At 45.6% G+C, this 18,314-nt stretch overlaps 1 protein-coding gene across 4 annotated transcripts in view; it reads right to left on the bottom strand.

The window, feature by feature from the left end:
- Positions 1–13,694: 13,694 nt before the first annotated feature.
- mpped2a (metallophosphoesterase domain containing 2a) overlaps positions 13,695–18,314 on the bottom strand; it is a 38,504-nt gene continuing 33,884 nt past the window's right edge. For 3 of the 4 annotated variants that reach the window (XM_018763123.2, XM_018763122.2, XM_018763124.2), the window contains exons 5-7: positions 16,767–16,882; positions 16,005–16,118; positions 14,745–14,863 (exon numbers count right to left, since the gene is read on the bottom strand). In XM_018763123.2, the coding sequence (XP_018618639.1) occupies positions 14,745–14,863; positions 16,005–16,118; positions 16,767–16,882 (349 nt within the window). Of the gene's footprint in view, positions 14,864–16,004; positions 16,119–16,766; positions 16,883–18,314 lie in introns of all 4 variants that reach the window. The other variant, XM_018763121.2, reaches the window with a different exon arrangement.

The following is an 18,314-nucleotide window of genomic DNA, read 5'->3' as shown; positions in this document are numbered from 1 at the left end:
TTTCTTTAATAAAAAGCCATGTCTGCCATAAAGAGGTGAGAATCGATACATAGGCTACATTTAAACGCTTCTTATGCTCAATCCTGAACCCCCCAACCCCCACCCACCACACACACACACACACACACACACACACACACACACACACACACACACACAGAGACAGATACACATTCTCCTCCTTATGCACTATTCAGAAAAGCAGAGCCAAGGGACAGAACAGACCAAATGTCTTCAAATGTCCTAGAGGCCAGGGGACCAAGCTTGATCCATTCACAATCTGGCCCTTCCAAGATGAGGAGTGGATTTCTGAGCTGGCTCTCTGTAATTTATGAAGATGTAGATTCCCCGCTCTCTCTTTTTCCCCTGCCAGGCTTTCAAGTCCACCCTTTCTGTAAGAGCGCTGCTCTTGGCAACGAAGGTGGCCGGGGAGCCGAGGCCCATCTCTGGGCAGACGGTGAGTGGCACAGGCCGGTTATAAAACGCCATAAAACCCCCCTTTTATGGCTTTGATCAACAATGCCCCACACCCCAAGCCACGGAAGTGGAAATAAGCGCTTAAGTGTGTCAACCGTGGCTTGCGTGGGCCTTTTATGATCCAGCTCAAAGAGCCGCACTTCAGGGTTGATTGCAACCCATGGGACCCTGCTCTCAAAGGTCATGACCACAGGGAATTCTGGGAGCACGGTGTGCACGGCATCCAACTTTCCCTGTTACTCCAGCACTCAGACCACCTTGGGTAACTCTACGACCTGCAATCCTCACCAGATAGCATCAGAGATGCATGCTAGATTATGTGAAGGAGAGATTAAAATTCCCATACAGTTTGTATTTATTAGTTGTATTCAGATGGCACACAATGCAATAACTGCACCGTTGTGGGCTATAATAAAGAAATAAAAGAAATGGATGTAAATGTATGTACATAAAGAAATGTAACGACAAATCTTTTGTGTATCCCTCACAAAACTCGTAAAACAGACTTGAACTCAATGTGCCATTAAAACGTTCTCATGAATTTATTAACATCGCACTATTCTGTCGACAAAAAACACTTGAAATCTGAACTTATCTGAGCAAATTCTGACACGACACCACGCATCTGTCACTCGCACACGTCAGCGCACATCTACACGTCTCCCGTGTCAACGCGCACCTACATGTACATCGACACGTCTACGCTTCCAAGTCACCGTCTATCCTCCTAGGAACGTGCGACGTTTGTAGAAGGAGTTGCTTGGTGTGCCACCGCAAAACAATTTCTCGGGGAAAAAGCTCGAAGGAAAGGAGCTGTATTTTCTTTTTTACGCAACGTTTACGACGTGAACTGCAGTACACTTTAGCAGAGGCTGGCCAAGCTGAGTCACGAGAAGAAGCGTGTTGGCGCCTCCAGCATGCGGGGCAGCTCCGAGGTGTTTCATCATCTCCGGGGCCTGTCAAGTGATTCCAGTATAATTTTTCTGGCTAAAAGCGATCGTGTACAGTATGTTCAAATGTGAAGTCAGCGTAGCGATAATGACGGCGTCAGGATCACTGCCCAGCTTGCGCTGACCGAAGGGAGCGCAGATGGACCTTTCGCAAGACCGCGGATCCCAGAGCATCAGTCCGTTTGCTTGCGGTCTGCAGGTGGAAACAAGGAAGCATCCGAAACAAACACGATGTGGTCCGGAAGGCACGGCAGGGAAGGCGGTGGCTGCTGGGTAGAGAGCGGTGCTGCGGAGGGGGTGGGGGAGGTGATCCCGCTAGTCCCGGCAAGGCCACGGTCAGACAACGTGGGGCCGCTGCCCTCATTACTCAACCTGAATAAGGAGTAATTATTCCCCCGCAGACGTGGACTGCAGGTGAATGCGATCTGGATGCTTCCCTTGTCTCTCTGTTAACATGTGACCTTGGCTGTTATCGCTGATGCTCTCCACAGTTTACACCGAAGGAAGTAATGAGTGGAGACCAGGCATTAAAACTGTAGCGCGGTGGCTAATATTTCTTATGTACAAGCAAAGCGCTTAGCTTGCAATCAATGCGGGCACGAGCCTTCGCTTCTCGGGCACATCGCAGGTTCCTTTGCGGGAAATAACACGTGCGCATATGAGACCAGTATTATATCGCTATACTAGCAATGAGACCTTCTAGCAAATATTCTGCATACATGATGATCCCCGTTGCGTATTTTTGCCGGATCAGCCCGGAAGGTTTTCAGCGATTTCGTTGAAAAAGGAACGAAAGAAAGCCGTTTCGTGTGAAAGGCTGTAAACTGTAGAGGACAAGAGAGCATTTCAGAGAAAATCTTTAGGGATTCGTCCTTTGTAGCGCGTGTCATGCAACGGGAGCCTGCTGAGGTCACTGAAAATAATGAAATGCTTCAGGGGGTGCCTGCGGTGCCAAAACGGTCACTACCTTGCTCCCTGGGGGGGGGGTCACAAAAAAAAAAAAAAAAAAACTCAACTCACAGCTCTGCTTTTGCACTTTCCAAAAAAATAATTACACAAAAGGTCATTTCATTAAGGAAGGCACCTCATACCTGTTCAGGATGATTCAGAAAACAAAAAAAACGGCTAATTTAAATGAATCCACCTTCGACCTGTCAGCAGACGTATGGAGATGACCTGCGGGACGACGCCGAGAACGTAGCTCGTGTAGCTCGTGTTGTGCCCCGAGGGCAAGATGCAGGCAGGTGGCTGGAGTATGATGCCCACCATGTAGAGCTCAGCATCTCCCAGTGATGCTGTACCTTCGGAAACACTATTTGCTAATGGATCAGCCACTTTTAATTGGATAAGAACACAGCTTTTCACACAAGATTCAACGAGCATCATATTATTACATTTACAAATGTTATATAAATATGCCTCAATTATATTACAGTTATAAACAAACAATACAGCTATACAAATCTTACCCCACTTGATGGCAAATACTGTTTTTAAGTACTCGTATTTATTTCTTTCATAAAAACATTAAAATGCCTCTTTATCCCACAAGTTCTCCCAAGTTTTCATTTTATTTTGCCAGGATTCTGTCAGCAATTTGCAAAAATCGAGGGCACTTAAGTGATGCAACTGTAAGACAGTGGCTGCATTTGAAAGAAAAACAACATTGGGAAACACATCATTCGAGATTCAAGATTCAAGAGTTTATTGTCGTGTGTACAGTAGACAGTTTGTTACACCATACAGTGAAATTCTTCCTCTGTGAATCCTCTCAGCAGCCTATGACATAAATTGTAAGGAGATAAGGAAAGAAAAACAAGGCACAAATCACAAGAATTACTATTAGTGCAAAAATCACAAATTTACAAAAATCACCATTAGTGCAAAAATCCAAGAAATGAAGTTATATCACGCAGAGACTAAAACAAACAAACCATCTTTTGTTGCTTAAAGCTACTGCGAGACACGTTTGTCGAGGTCAGCATCACTTTTTCGTGTACCGGACACATGAGACTTTGTGTTGTCTAAGATGTATGTTTCGAAAAACAGCTAAGGCTGAGAAATCACTTGCACCCTTCTTGCAGGTATAAAAGCGATGAATGTTTGAATATTGTACTGCTGATAATTAATGTTAATTATTAATTTAACGTGGTAGGGTAAGATGCCAGGAGATTCCCATGCGATTCCCAGGCTGGTGACGACCGAGATGATCCCGAACTTTCCGCCGTAGAACGCCGTGTCTTTAGTACATTGTTATTTATGTCCCTGTTCAATTAGTCCTTAATTTGTGCTCCATAAATTCATAATAGTGTTATAGTTATGCTCATTTAATTATTTGATTAATTAATGATTATTAAATTATTCCGAGCTGCTGAACAATTATGTAACTAAACGATTGATTAATCCTATTTAGCTTGAACTGATTCATACTGTGCATTTTAAAGGGGCTCAAATGAACCGAATTAGCTGTGGAAACGTATCTCACTTTTTAATTAGCGCAAACGCATGTTTTGTAGATTTGACACCCGGACCAAAATTTTATTATCCGCTCATTCTTAATTCATTAAGGGGCACGATGGAATAAAAGGAATGTTTCGGGAGGGTCGGGAGGAGCAGAAACAGGATGGGTGAACTGGCCCTCCGTCCAGCCGCGGTGTCACCATCTCTGACCAGGAGTCTGCTGTGAACCATCGGCAGTGAGCATCATTAGGGTTTGCATCATTAGAGCACACATCTCCAGAAATAAAAGACCAGGGAGAGGAATTGCAGTTTATACATCTGAGCTCAGTTAATCAAAATGCATAAATCATATTCCAGCTCTGCCTTTTTGTGTTATTTTTATTTACATCTGTTCATTTAGCTCATGCATTTCTCCAATCCAAGTTGCAATCATTTACCCATTTATACAGCTTTGCAATTTAATGCTAAGTACCTTGCTGAAGGGTGTTGCGAACCCACAACCTCTGGGTCTGAAGGCTGCACCACTACGCTATCGACTGGAAAAGTAGGAAGCTTAGCATACAAACCGAATGTTTACATTTTCCATTTACATTTATTTATTTAACAGACGCTTTTCTCCAAAGCGATTTCCAGCTAACTCTATGTGGTGTTACCAGCCCACACACCTTATTCACCGCGGTGACTTACACTGCTAGATACACTACTTACACTGGGTCACTCATCCATACATCAGTGGAACACACTCTCTCTGTCACTCACACACTGTGAGTGAACCTCAGCAGCATGTCTTTGGACTGTGGGAGGAAACCAGAGCACCCGGAGGAAACCCACGCAGACACGGGGAAAACATCCAAACTCCAGTGTTGGAGAAAAGCATCAGCGAAATGAATAAATAATGATAAATATGAGTGTAAGATGAGATATCAAAACTACACAGGCAACAGCTGCAAGGAGTACTTCCTAGAGCTATAGGCTCAAGCTGTTAGCGATTTACGAATTTAGCGGATGCCTTTCTCCAAAGTAAGTTTTACTGTATCAGTTTAGAAGAAGTACCTTAAGGAAAGCTACTGCAGCAGGAGGTGGAACCCAAACCTGGATCCATCACGTAGAAGACCACAGGAAGTGGAACATGCTCTATCGAAGGAGTCTCATTATTTGAGTGACTCAAAGTGATATTCGGTAAGGGATGACTCTGCTAAGGGACCAACGGCATGAACACAACGAAATCTTCTCTCTCATCTCCCGCTTCTCCGGAAAGCCGTACTTTGCCTTCTGAGATCTTCAGAGGTTAAACACCGGTGATGCTGCTGCTGACAAGCCAAATGACCATGATCTCACCATGCAACTTCTGGGACAAGTTTCCCACAGCTCAGACGCGCTCCGTGCGCCGCGCGATGGCCTCATCCTCCCTTCCGCTCCCCTCACTTTTCGCGCGGGGCGGGACGACGGGGCCGAGAGCTCGACGCCTTAATTTATCGCCAGAATTCTCACATCTGGCACGTGCTGACAATGCTCTTTCTCGCTGTTCTTTCGTACCGGCAATCCCTGCACGGAGTTTCTCGAGAAAGTGTCCTTAGGTTCCAGGATGCCGGGGAGCGTGTCCTACATTCAGCTTGCGCAAGTGTTGAAATTATTGAATGGGACAGAATGGCTGCAGGCGCTGAGAAGAAGGGGCCGAAAGGACTGCGGCCTGAGAAGCACAGCTTCGATGAACCCCTGCAGCACAGACATGCAACGACGCACACGCCGCTGTTCGTGTTTTAACGCTCGTTGTGTAATCCGCTGTCGAGTCATAGAAATTCTGTATTTGTGGCACCGTATGATGTTTACGAGGGACAAAGCCCACTGGGACCTCATCTGTAGCCCACCCAGACAACTATATACATTTAGTGCATATTTGTATGTATGTGCACGCATACACACGCACACAGGCTGAAGCCGCTTGTTCCGAGCAGGGTTATGGTGAGCCTAACCCAGCAAAGCGGGGCGCAAGGGTGGAGGGGTAGGGGACACACCCAGGACGGGATGCCAGTCCACCGCAAGGCACCCCAAGCGGGACTCGAACCTCAGACCCAGCAGAGAGCGGGACCCAGCCAAACCCACTGCACCACCGCAAACCCCATGTATGTGTATATATGTGTAAGTATATATACTATACATTACATTCAAGATACACAGGAAAAGATGTTATACATATATATATATAGTCACACCCCCAATTGCTCTCTAACCACATGCTTCTGGCAGGAGTCAACGGGACAGGGTATAGCAGCCATACCAGCGCTCTCAGGTTGCGGAATCTTCCAGAGACAACCGTCCCTTCTATACTCACCTGTGTTCTACAACTCCTCTCCCTGTGTCCCCTGCTTCTTCTCCCCTGCCCTGTTTCCTTACCTCACGACTCGACTACACCGCTTCCGATCATCGCTCCCCAACTCGACTGCTCCCGCCGAACGATGTTTGCACCTCGGTTCCTGTAAACCGAATAAATGAATAAACACCAGTTGGGTCCAACCTCTTGCCTTCCGTCTTGTGGTCGCGACACACATATACAGCAATACGAGGGCACGGCGGCGCGGTGGTGCGGCAGGTTCAGCCGGCGCCTGCCGTGTGGTGCGTCTGGGGTTTGAGCCTTGCTTGGGGTGCCTTGTAAGAGGCTGGCATCCCATCCTCGGTGTGTCCCCTCCCCCCTTGGCCTTGCGCTCTGTGTTGTAGGATAAGGCTCTGGCTCAGGACAAGTGGTTGGTGTATATAAATGTGTGTGTGTGTGTGTGTGTGCGCGCATGCATAAAACAGGTATGAGCTGGGTTGTTAAGAAGAAAATCTCACTCTTCAAATCTGCTGTTTTTACTATAATAATACACGAGATTTGAGAGGAAACATTTGTAATAACTTGCTGAAATCAGAATATGAGCTGGGCTCCTACTTGAATGGTACTGGGACTCTGTGATGATGCTTTGTGATTATTTTCACCCCGTGCTATCCATGATGCGTGCGCCCCTCCTGCTCTAGAGCCCAGCGACTTTGGGACAGGCTCTGAACCGCCGCGGCCGTGACAAGGACAGATGGGTGGAACAAGCGAATGAATGAGTGACCGAATTCGTTTCTTTCATAACACGCATATGTACGCATTGCAGCGTCTGATTTAATAAAATAAAAGCCGCACATGCGGAGGTTGCGACGGAAGCCGAATGTCAGTTTGGAAATTCATGACTAGAGATAAATTATGAAACAAATTACGCGACGACAGCTCTAAATAACGAGAATTAGCCCCTTGTCTATTATTACCTTTAGTCAAGTGGTAGTTGAGGACACGGGCAAGTTTACAGTGATAATAATTCCTGGATCTGACTTCTTCGGAAAAAAAAAAAAAATCGGCAAACAACAGCAAGAAATAAAATGGGCAGGAAATTACATTTTTTTTCCTGCAATTTTAAACAAAAGCAAGCAAATTAACCGGAATTAAAAACAGCCCCAGGCACAATCTCTGTTGTGATTTCTCACCTGAGGATGGTGACAAGTTACTAACATTCTGTTAGGGGGTTGACATCAGGTGCTCGCGAATGCCGCGGTGGGGGTGGCAGGGTCAATTTCCTCCATTGCTTTGTGATTCTAAGAGAATCCCTCCCATTGCCTACAGCGTGCTGCATTTTAAATCATTCTTCATGCATTGATTGAGATACATGCTTCTGACATTTGCCTTGCTCCGTCATTTTGCTTCGCAGTGGGAAATGTTAAAGATCAAGGCCATTTTTCTGCTTTTGATGGATTGGGGTGAATCACCAAGGAAGGTAACCTCTTGATCAATCCCCTAGTAAGGCCTGAGGCTGGGGTGCGCTAATGCCGGGCTCGCGACTCCTTGTCAGCCAGAGCCGTCTTCTCCTTTCTCCGAGGCCATCCCTCCCAGCTCGTGCCGCTGGTAGCGTAGGGGTTAGAGCTGGGTCTTTTGGGCCTAAAGATTATAGGTTCAATTCCCCTCTTCAAAGTGTAGTACCCTTGAGTAAAGTACTTACCCTGAAATACTATGGTAAAATTGCCCAGCTGCGTAAATAGGCGAATTATAAGTTGCTTTGGGCAAAAGCATCAGCTAAATAAATAAATGTGGTTCTACAGTTGTCACAGAGCATGTGTTCAGCACTGAGCTGCACAGATACTCTCTTTGTGGAGTTCATGAAGAAGTACGTGCTTGAACTTCCTAATTTACAGGTGAAAGACGTTAAATTACAGTGTGACGGAGCACTTGCATTATACACGTTTCATTAAAAAATTGTCATTCAAGACCAAAAAGTGAAAGGGATTTGATCCAGTGATGCTCTGTTATCAAGCCCAAGACTGGTGAGCACCTCTGCTTGTTCTCACACCAGGAGCTTAGTACCAAACACAGGTTGTACAGTTTTCATCCTGGAGTGACTCTCAGTGACTTTGTACTACTCATGAGATCAAAATAACTCAGAATTATTATAATAGATTACAACTTTATTAATCCCAAAAGAAACTGCACAAATTAGGGAACTCCATGCCAGTCCTACATTTATTTAGCACTTTTCTCCAAAGCAACTTCCAATGAACTCTATGTAGTGTTATCAGCCCACACACCTTATTCACCATGGTGACTTACACTGGGTCACTCATCCATACATCAGTGGAACACACTCTCTCTGTCACTCACACACTATGGATAAACCCGAACAGCATGTCTTTGGAGTGTGGGAGGAAACCAGAGCACCCGGAGGAAACCCACACAGACAGAACATGCAAACTCACGTCCTCTCACACCTCCCAGGCACTGTGAGAGAGCAGAGCTACTCGCTGTGCCACCATGCTGAGTCTTTGCTCCATAGTTCCAGTTGCAGAGTAAATTCTGCCATAGCACACGTCCTTCATTTCTCAAGGGAAGGCGCAGGAAACAATTTACAGGTTCATCCTTCTCACCCCCCATATGTCCAACTGCCTAAAGACTAAACGTCTTCAAGTGGTGTCACATATACGAAGCACAGCCCTTCAGTCAAAGATGTGCTGAAGGATGGAGGGAAGGAAAGAATGGGTTCAAAGTGTTTCGTTGATTCATGTGCTGAGAAGGAACGGTTCCATCAAAGTCCAGCTGTGACCTTGAATGATCCATCTGACTGCTGACAGCTGTCAATGGACCACTTCTGTCTGCAGGACATCGTCCGACAGGCAAGGGGCAAAGAGCCTTGCATTTAGCATTGAGGAGCCTAGAATTGTCGCCCAAAGTGCATGACTTTTCCGCTGCCATGTGAAACAAGATGAGAACACAATAGAGAATGGAAAAGAGGAGTAAGTAAAAAGTTTGTTTCATATTGAAATCCAATCCAGCTGGAGTCCTCGGATGAATCTTGGAATATCTACGTAGGGACAGCCGGTAGCGTAGTGCTTACGGTTGCTGTCTTTGGCTCCAAAGGTCGCAGGTCTGATGTTTGCCTCTGGCTGTAGTATCCTTGAGCAAAGGCACTTACCCTGAATTACCCAGCTGTATAAATGAGTAAATAATTATAAGCTTGTAGTTGTAACCTTAACATTGCAAGTTACTTTGGAGAAAAGTGGCAGCTGAATGAGTTAGTGTAACATCTAGGGTCAGCAACACGTTTGCCCATCATGACATGTTGATACGAACAGAGAAAGTGCGGTGCCCCAGATTTATAAATCAGGTGAGCATACCGAAAGACTTTTTAAATTGCTTTATACCACAGCAATGTATTCACTGTTGCAAAATTATGCAACAGGAAGAAAAGTGTAAAATTTCCGAGGGGAGAAAAGCACAGGAAAGGTTTATGCTCAGCGTTTCCACCCGTCATGAAAACGCAAGTGTACTTGCATTTCCGTATTGTTCAGCGGACCTACGCTTCTGAGTTATTATATATTCTTGAGCAATGTCAACCAAGTCAAAATACAGAACAATCGTGGACACGGACAGTGATTCACATTGACTTTTTTAATCACCGAAAATCCTCTATTCATTGTGTTCCTTCCAAAAGAGCGAGAGCAGTGCTCAGATAGTCATTTGAACATATTTTCTTTTTTTCTTTCTTTCATAAAAGAATTTGGAAATTTTCCTTGTCAAGTTTATTGCTTAATTTCGAGTCCAGTTTGCGTCAGACTTCATTTCGACTCACAGTCCTGTTGTCGACTCGGTGTTGATGGTGATATCTGGTCCAGCTGTAGAATGGAAGAATTCCTACCGCACAGCCGTTACAATAAATTAACGTTATAAACAAAAAAGTACAAATAAATAGCCTGAATGACACTAGAGTAAAGTATTCTTATTTAAATGACCTTTGACAGCTCTTAGACTTAGAAAATGAGGTTCCTCATATCAGTGCGGTACCCATAAAATGTCCACGGCACAAAACCCCAAGAGCACGAAAGGATAGTATTGAAGTTGGAGATTCTAGAAGGACTCACGGTCATGGTAACGACACCCCGCCACACGTTCATCAATGCAATATTTTCATTTTCATGAATAATCAGATCTGGACATGTGACGTTGATATTTTTAGCTCAGCTATCATCTCCCCTTTCCTCAACCGTAGGTGAACACTCCTCGTTCCACATCCTCTTTCCGTCACCGCGTTAACAACACTTGACTGCTCAACACCAAGCTATCTACGGCTGAGGTCCTCCCCGATGCCGACGCGCGAGTATCCCACGATTCCGAGTTGTTCATCAGCCGACAGCTATAGCAAGACGTGGACCTGAAGGGAGCCGCTTGCGAGCGAGATCTGCTCCGCGCCCCTCGACCGTCCCACGCTTGGTGGTCACCGGTCGCTGGATGAAGCTGCGATGAGGGAGGAATGAATGGAGGCCGGGAGTTCGCTTACAGCCTGCGGGCCGGAACAAGATGCAGAAGTTCGGAACGGAGCTCCAAAACCAGGCACCAGCTGTAGTCTTGTAATTGTGCGGGCGATAATAAAATAGTAGTAATGAAGGCCAATAATACAGAACACATGGACATGATGAGAAAATGGAAAGGCCATACTTTTCTCCATCTATTGGCCGATTCCTCGTCTTATTTCGCAGTGACTCAACTCGGACCAAATTAACTCCAGATTAGAATAATAAAATTTGGAGGCTGCAATTAGGGCGACATAAACAGTCCACGTCGTATCCCTGGCACCCAGGCTGTCCGAAGCGCACAAAGCCCGGCACGCACCCCGACACGCACCGTCTCGCCGGCCAAGCCTCGCGCGCTACATCGCACACCCGGTCTGTCCCGAGAAAACGCAGGGTGACCCCCGCTGGGGCGGGCGACCAGCGCTTTGACACGTCGGTCGGCGGTGCGTTGTTGATTCCGGCGCGTCTCGGCAGGGTCCCCGTGCGCCACGGGCCTGCTGGGGTCGAGGGCCTGACAGCCTTCGCCACGACACACACCGCATTCATCTTGGCTGCGCGAAGGCCAAGTTGACAAATTTCCAATATCAATAGCAGCTGTCAGGACAACATAGGGTAATAGCCATCCTTGTCAAGCACACCTATTAATTCCTGGCGGTGTCAGTGGCGGGATAATTAATAGACTTTGCAATCTGGCCCAGCAATAAAAGCTTGTGATCCGACACAGACATCTTCCCCTCCCTGAACACGTGCGGAGCATCTGAAAGAGGCGCAGCCAATGCTGGAGCGGTGGGGAGGAGGGACCCTCTAACGACAGGACCCTCGGCAATCCGGGAGCACGAGCGACCGCAGTCCTTTAATTAAAAACGGGCAATTTTGACATTTTCATTATCTGTTCTTCACAGGCATTCTTAGTTCCAAACAGTTTCGCGCAAGCCCGCTTCCCTCAGCCGCGCAGGCGTCCGAAATGCGCGCGGGTGTCGGGGGGAGCGGAGGAGAGGGGTTCCGGGTTGCGGTGGATGTGCGCTTCTTGGGGTCCTTGTTGATGGAGAAGGGGGCCAAGTGCCGACCCTCCCCCCGCATCTCCCCGTAGCGATCTGGGGGTGAGGTTGCGCAAACTGCGGGTCGCAAGGTCACGGTGACGGCAGCGGCGTCAGCGCTCACGCAATTCGGTCGTGCGAACGCCGCGGTGTCTCTCGTGGAGGCACCTCATCTGCAAATCCCACCCGCTGTCAGGCCTTCGTACGGCCGTCTCAGCACGCGAGCAAAATCTTTACATTTATAAGCAGACGCTTAGGTGTGGGTGAGGTTTTTAGGTGCTTATGTTAATAGACAGCGAGGGAGCGTGTAGGAGCTCATTCAGAGAAGGAATTACGTTCAATTAGACGTTACAGACATAAGCCGCAGCGGAGAGTAGAAAATGGCAACACATGAAACGACACACGAACACCCACTCTAACACGCACACGCACAGACCGTACCTTTCGCGCTGGTTTCGAGGGCTATGCTAATATGATTAGGGTGGATTATGATAATGAAGGGCGATGCTCTCCTGGGTCTGGGGCTGTTTTTTGTGCTCTCGTTTGGGAAAGTTAATTGGTTTGGTCCCTTTGATGTGCGGCGGACTAGCAGGGAGGGGTTTGGGAGAGCTCAGTGCTCACTTTTTTTTTTTTTTCCTCCCCCCAGCCTTGGAGGGATTCACTTTGCTTTCAGCTGGAAGGACCTGGAGTTTGACTTCAAGGCCAGCAAGCTTTTTCTCCGCTCGCCACCATTTTTGACACTATTTTATGAATACGTGGACACACCGCGTGGCTCTGCAAATTGGATTACAGAAATAAATAGGGACGAGAGATACGGTAGTCATTTGCCGCGATTCACTGATTTGACAGGGAAGCTTTTCAAACTCAGGCAATGAAGTTGAAAACAGAAACGTTAAATTGCATGTTTGAGAAAACACTAAGTGATAATTCCACTTTGATAAGTGATTGTTCTCAGGTGAGAAAGAGCATGAACACCACTTTAATGTGAAACTTGCCTAATAACAGGCTCTGTAATAATACTACGGTACAGGAGCAGGAGTAAGGTCACAGCATTCGGTCCACTGTGTGCCAATTAAGCATGGCTCCTTTTAGCTGGTTCACTCCATTACGAAAGACTTCTTTCCCATAATAGCAGTGTAGATTGACAGGCTTTATTTTAAGAACGTTTAAGATTAGAAGATAACTGAACCGTGAATAACTTGTGGATCACGGGAACACCGAGAGGGCTGTTTGCAGCCATCTACATAGCTTCAGTTCTCAGTGTGGATTGTGTTCATGACCCATAGAGGGGAAAGGAGGAAGAAGAAAAAAAAAAATCTGCAACTTACGACTTTTTACACGATGAGACAGGAACTTGAGACAAACCCAACATTTGGCCCCTAAACCAAAACCAAAGACACAAAGGAGACAGTTTATTTATTCAGCCAACGCTTTTCTCTGAAGTACCTTGCTCAAAGGTGCTGCAACAAAAGCACAAATTCAAACCTGGGTCCGTCAGTCACTAACCACTATGCTTCCTGTTGTCAAAAGCACAAAAAATTGTGTTCCTTCACTGAAAAACAGTCTGTGACAAATAAATATCTTAAGACTCAAGCGGTTTTAATTTGTGATTAATTGGAAGGTCAATGTTAGACGTGAAAACAACAAAGATGTCACTGGTACTAAATGACGTACAGACTCGGCTCCAGAAAGGAAATTAAAGAGTGTAATTAAGAGCAACGGTGAAATTAGGAGTGTAAATTAAGGACAACATTTCTGCCTGCATGTGTCTGACAGCATTTTCAAATCACCACTGCACACAAATTAGATGCAATTTCACTGCTGAATTTAATATTTATAAAATGTACGAAGTAAATGCTGTCACTAACCCCACAATATCAATTGCAAGATAAAACATTTTCTTAAAAACAGACATGTATTTAATATGTAAAAATTTTGAAATTTTATTTGCATATAAAGGCAGCTAAATATATATCACAATGAACGTAAAGAGAAAAAGCAGCGCTAAACTTCCATAAAGAAGGAAACTAAGTCAGATAGAGAAGGGGCATTTACAGTGGCAAAGTTGAGACAACTATTGGCAACATTTTTTTGTGCTAGCAAGATTGCATTTACACACAGTGCAAAATTAGAAAAAAAGGACAAACACAAATACAATAATATTTAAGATTTGAAGGACAACTAAACTCTGTTTAGGCAGGTGTATAAAAAATAGCTTGCAAAATGCCTTACACGTCGATCAGTCTTGCTAGGATAAGGCAAATGTCATCGTATGGTGAAACCCATGCTAAAGAAAAAGGTGACACGTCTGCATGATTCTCAGACCTGTATGCACACAAGCATACATATAGTACATATGTAAACATAAGCACAAACAGAATTCTCATAGTAAGTAGCTATAAAAATCACAAATTTAGTGCAGAGGTCGCGTAACATATAGGTAGCACTTTTCAAACAAATCTACAGAATGATGTACTAGATTTAAATAGTTTTTTTTCCCCAAGGATTTCATCCATAAACTTGAACTTTATGTGATCCTTTTTCAATTGCTGACTGATCACAGAAAATAAATAAGGGACTACTTTTTCTACAGGCAGTGACATTCTCCCAATGTACTGTAAAGCTAACATTTAAGGCAGTATCCCCCGTCTGCCAAAACAAAGCTTAATTGTCCTAGAAAACAAAATAGTACATAAAAACTTACAATTGCATTTAATATCAACGTATCCAGCAAATGCAAACAAAATATATATGGAAATTATACAAATTCACAAAGCTTTATCTTACAGAACCAATTTTCAATAGTGTAACTTCTGAGCAGTTTTCCATACTTTTCGTGTACCAGCAGTTTACAAAAAGAACAATGTTTTGGAAAACATAAACCTAAACATTTAGTTTAGTAGAATTCATTTGACTCAATGTTAGAAAAAACAAATAAACAAAGGGGCTTCCTGTTGCTCCCAAGGTTTCAGGAGGACTGGGGGTTGGGAAGGTCGAAAATGATGGGTGGGTTGGTGGGCTGGAAACTGACAGTGCAGATGGAGGCGTTGATGTACGTTGTGTACCCATCCGTCATGATGCCATACCCTGCGAGGGGGAGAGCACCACACAACAATCACCCTGCCCTCTGCACACAGGGCCAGAAACACAAGAAATAACTAATTCGGAGCTAATGAGCGATTTAATCCCAACTGCCACAAACATTTCACCCAATACTGAAGCAAATCAGTTTATGTATCCCACTAAAGAAAGTCATGGTGAACCACTGCTATACTCTCTTCAATCATGAAAACCATTGCCAAGATTTGACTTTGGTTCAATGGCAGCCTATCCATACCCCCCCCAAGAGTAAAGCCCCAAGGACCTCACTGGAAGTTGCACTGGAATCCTCTGATATCTTCAAAATAGCCACCCTTTGCCTTAACAGCTGCACAAACATGAGGGATTCGACAAGTTTCAGCAGGCGTATTCAAACTTTTGGCTGGTACTGTATGACAGTAGGCGAACTTACTACACTACCCAAATGCATTCGATTACTATCCCTGTGAGCAGCTGAGATCACGAGCCACACACATTGGATCAGCATGGTAAGTGCACAATGAAGACAATGACATCTGCATGTGCCCCTGTCTGTTTGCACTGTCTGATCTCCCTCCAGGCTGGGCTAGTCCCCTCATATATGTTGCTAATTCTGTGTTTAATTAAAAAAGGACGGCTGAGGGATAGGCTATGTCTGGCAAGCAGGGATGCACTGCCCCCCGAGCCTAAAAGCAGATTAGGCCTGTAAAGCCTGGACTGGGCCATGGCTCTCAGAACGATGCTCATTCATCCACCCCCTGCCGCCTCCATTGGAGAGGTGTTGGGCCAATGCCAGGCCAATGTGGAGTACGCAGAGATTACAGCTCAAAACTGACCACCCCCCACTCTCTATCCTGTGGCTTTTTGAGCCAGACACTGCGACTCCCCACCTCCACACTGCAGGGGTTACAGATGGCTGGAGGGCATTCGGGGTACAGGCTGTCACCCCCTTCAGTTTATTCCGCTGCAATACAGTGAATCGGGGAAGTTCTTGGTTTCTGAAACACTCGGGGATTTCATTGTTTCTTCCAGGTGAGCAGCATTTAGGCAAAACCGCTGAACTTTTGACTGACACCCAAGTAGACCAGTGACATCATTCCCTGCAAACAGCTAAATGACACAACAGAAAGAAGGCTAGGAAGACACTCACCTTCATGTATTCCCCCGAAAGCATGCAGTTTCGGGCGAACCCTCCTCTGAACCGTGTTGAGAAGTTCCACGCAGCCCACTCGCTGAAGCTCTTTGGGAACCCAGTCTCGAAAACCTGTGGAGAGAAAACATAGGTCCACAGCGTCACCCTCTGCATCCCCAAGGTTACCATCAGGCAAACAAAAGCATCGATCCCTCTGCTCCATGTGGGTACCATCCCCCAGCGCAAGAAACAGACATGTGACCAAAGGCTTTAGGCAAGCTGGAAAAAAACAGAAATGCTAAACTCGGAGAGTGGAGAAGCATCTGCCAAACAAATACAAAATATTCTCAGAACACCACATCACCAAGACCCCTTTTCAATTGTCACAGCAGGAAATCAAATTTCAACGCTATCATGCTATCTTTGGTCCGGTTTTCAAAGGAAGGGGCAAGAATCATATTAAAAAAGTAAGTGCAAAGCTTTAAAGTAAAAAAAATAAAACAGTAAAAAAACAGTCACAGCAACCTGAACTGTGCAATCCATACACGATTAGCTGCTCCAGTCAGGTTTTCTTTTTTTTTTTTTTTTTTAAAAGTGAAGAGCAAACATTTAAGAAAGTCAATTATGCAAATCCATTTCAGTCCGAACATTAGAGGAGTTTTGAATGACAGGTTATTTGGCAGCCTCAAACAGCCATCAGCACTTAGAACCCTCCTAAAACCAGAATAATTAAACAAACTCCATTTGGCATGCTAATGAGCTGGGGTTAATTGGACTCACCAAGCGGAGGCCCGTGGGTCATGAGGATGTCGATGCCTTCCGGTACCTGGTTCCACTTGTCCAACAGAGACTGGCCTCGGGGCAGGTTGAAGCCCCATCCGTTGAACCAGGGCGTCCTGAGGGAGCACAAGCAGATATTTTGAAAATGACAGCCGACGGCGGGCAGGGCCAGCAGCGCAGTCCTGTCAGATTAGGACTTTTATAATGATCTTGTCTGAATGACGGGGGCACAACAAGGGAAGCTAATGCAAATTGGCACAGGTCAGGAACAAAGAGATATCTGGGGCTGCAACAGGGGTGAGAGGAAACCATCGGCCAATGCCAAGTTCTGAACGTTGATCGATGTTCAGGTTTGACGGACTGGATGTCTTCTTTGAGCGAGCTTGCATGAATCAAGGTTAAAGAGTCATTCGAAAAAAGAGGGAGAATTCCAAGCAACACGCATTGCAGTAGCACAATTAGAAGTCTAAGGAAGGGCAGAGAAGTGGACAAACATGACAATGCCTCCACAAGAGGATGCCGAGACGCACAGTGGAGCTCCGCTGCTCTGACTGTTCTGACGTAGGCACCACATTCCATTTGACCACAGGGAAATCAAGCTCAGAAACATCAATAGAGCTGGTGGCAGTGAAGGATCAGGATGCGCACAGTGGTCAGGGTGTATCGAGCGCAATGCAGACACTCTCCGGTACATGCTGGAAACTAACCGCTTCCCTTTCCCCCCCAGGCTGGCTCCTGCGGTGCGCTCAGGAAAAAGCCGCAAACCACCACAACAACCACTATTCTGTGCTGTCTGGACTGAGTTTTCAGGAAACCTTCATTATCAGTGTTGCTCAAGTCACCAATGAAATAAAAAAGAGGAAAAACTTAGATGAACAGTCTCAGGTTATTGGTATACAGTGATGGAAAAACAATGTTTGGCCATCATTAATCTTCTTATGTTCAAGACACGTTTTCATCTAGGCTTTAAGAAATTCTATTTCAATCCATCAAAAAAATAAAGCGAGCATTCTGCCCTCTTGTACAGAAGCCCTATTGTAGCAGTCGACAGGGGAAAATACCTACCTACCCCACGAGTCCATTTGTTCTACTCCAAAAAGATGAATGGCGACCGCAGCGCATAAAGGAAATATTGTTTCCTCTGTAGCCGGACCGAGCCCAATTACCCTGCACTGCAGCGAAGCTTTTACTCCTGGAACAAAACTCAATTCTGGGGGGGGGGGTCTCATGACCTGGCCCACATTTCAGAAACTCCTGACCTGTGCGATTGACAGGATGGACCTTGTTGACAGATGAATTAAAAAGGTCCATCGTCTACACTACAAAGGGGATGAGATTAAATGGAAAAAGTCAAAAAAGTAACTGTGCTTCCCAGATGACAACATTTTAATGATTCTGGGCACAGCAACGTGAAACAGGTTAATGCTGCTTGTGCCTCGGAGTCCGTGTTAGACAGGACCCATTTAGCCTCATATGCAGAATGTCAATATTCAATTAAGCCCACTAAAATCATTAGAGTTACGCATATTCTTCACAGTGGACTTGCTT

The sequence above is a fragment of the Scleropages formosus genome, chromosome 11, assembly GCF_900964775.1.
Source record: "Scleropages formosus chromosome 11, fSclFor1.1, whole genome shotgun sequence".
NCBI classification, from domain to species: domain Eukaryota; kingdom Metazoa; phylum Chordata; class Actinopteri; order Osteoglossiformes; family Osteoglossidae; genus Scleropages; species Scleropages formosus.
Note: the sequence above shows the minus strand (reverse complement) of the source record. Positions and strands in the feature narration are given on the sequence as shown.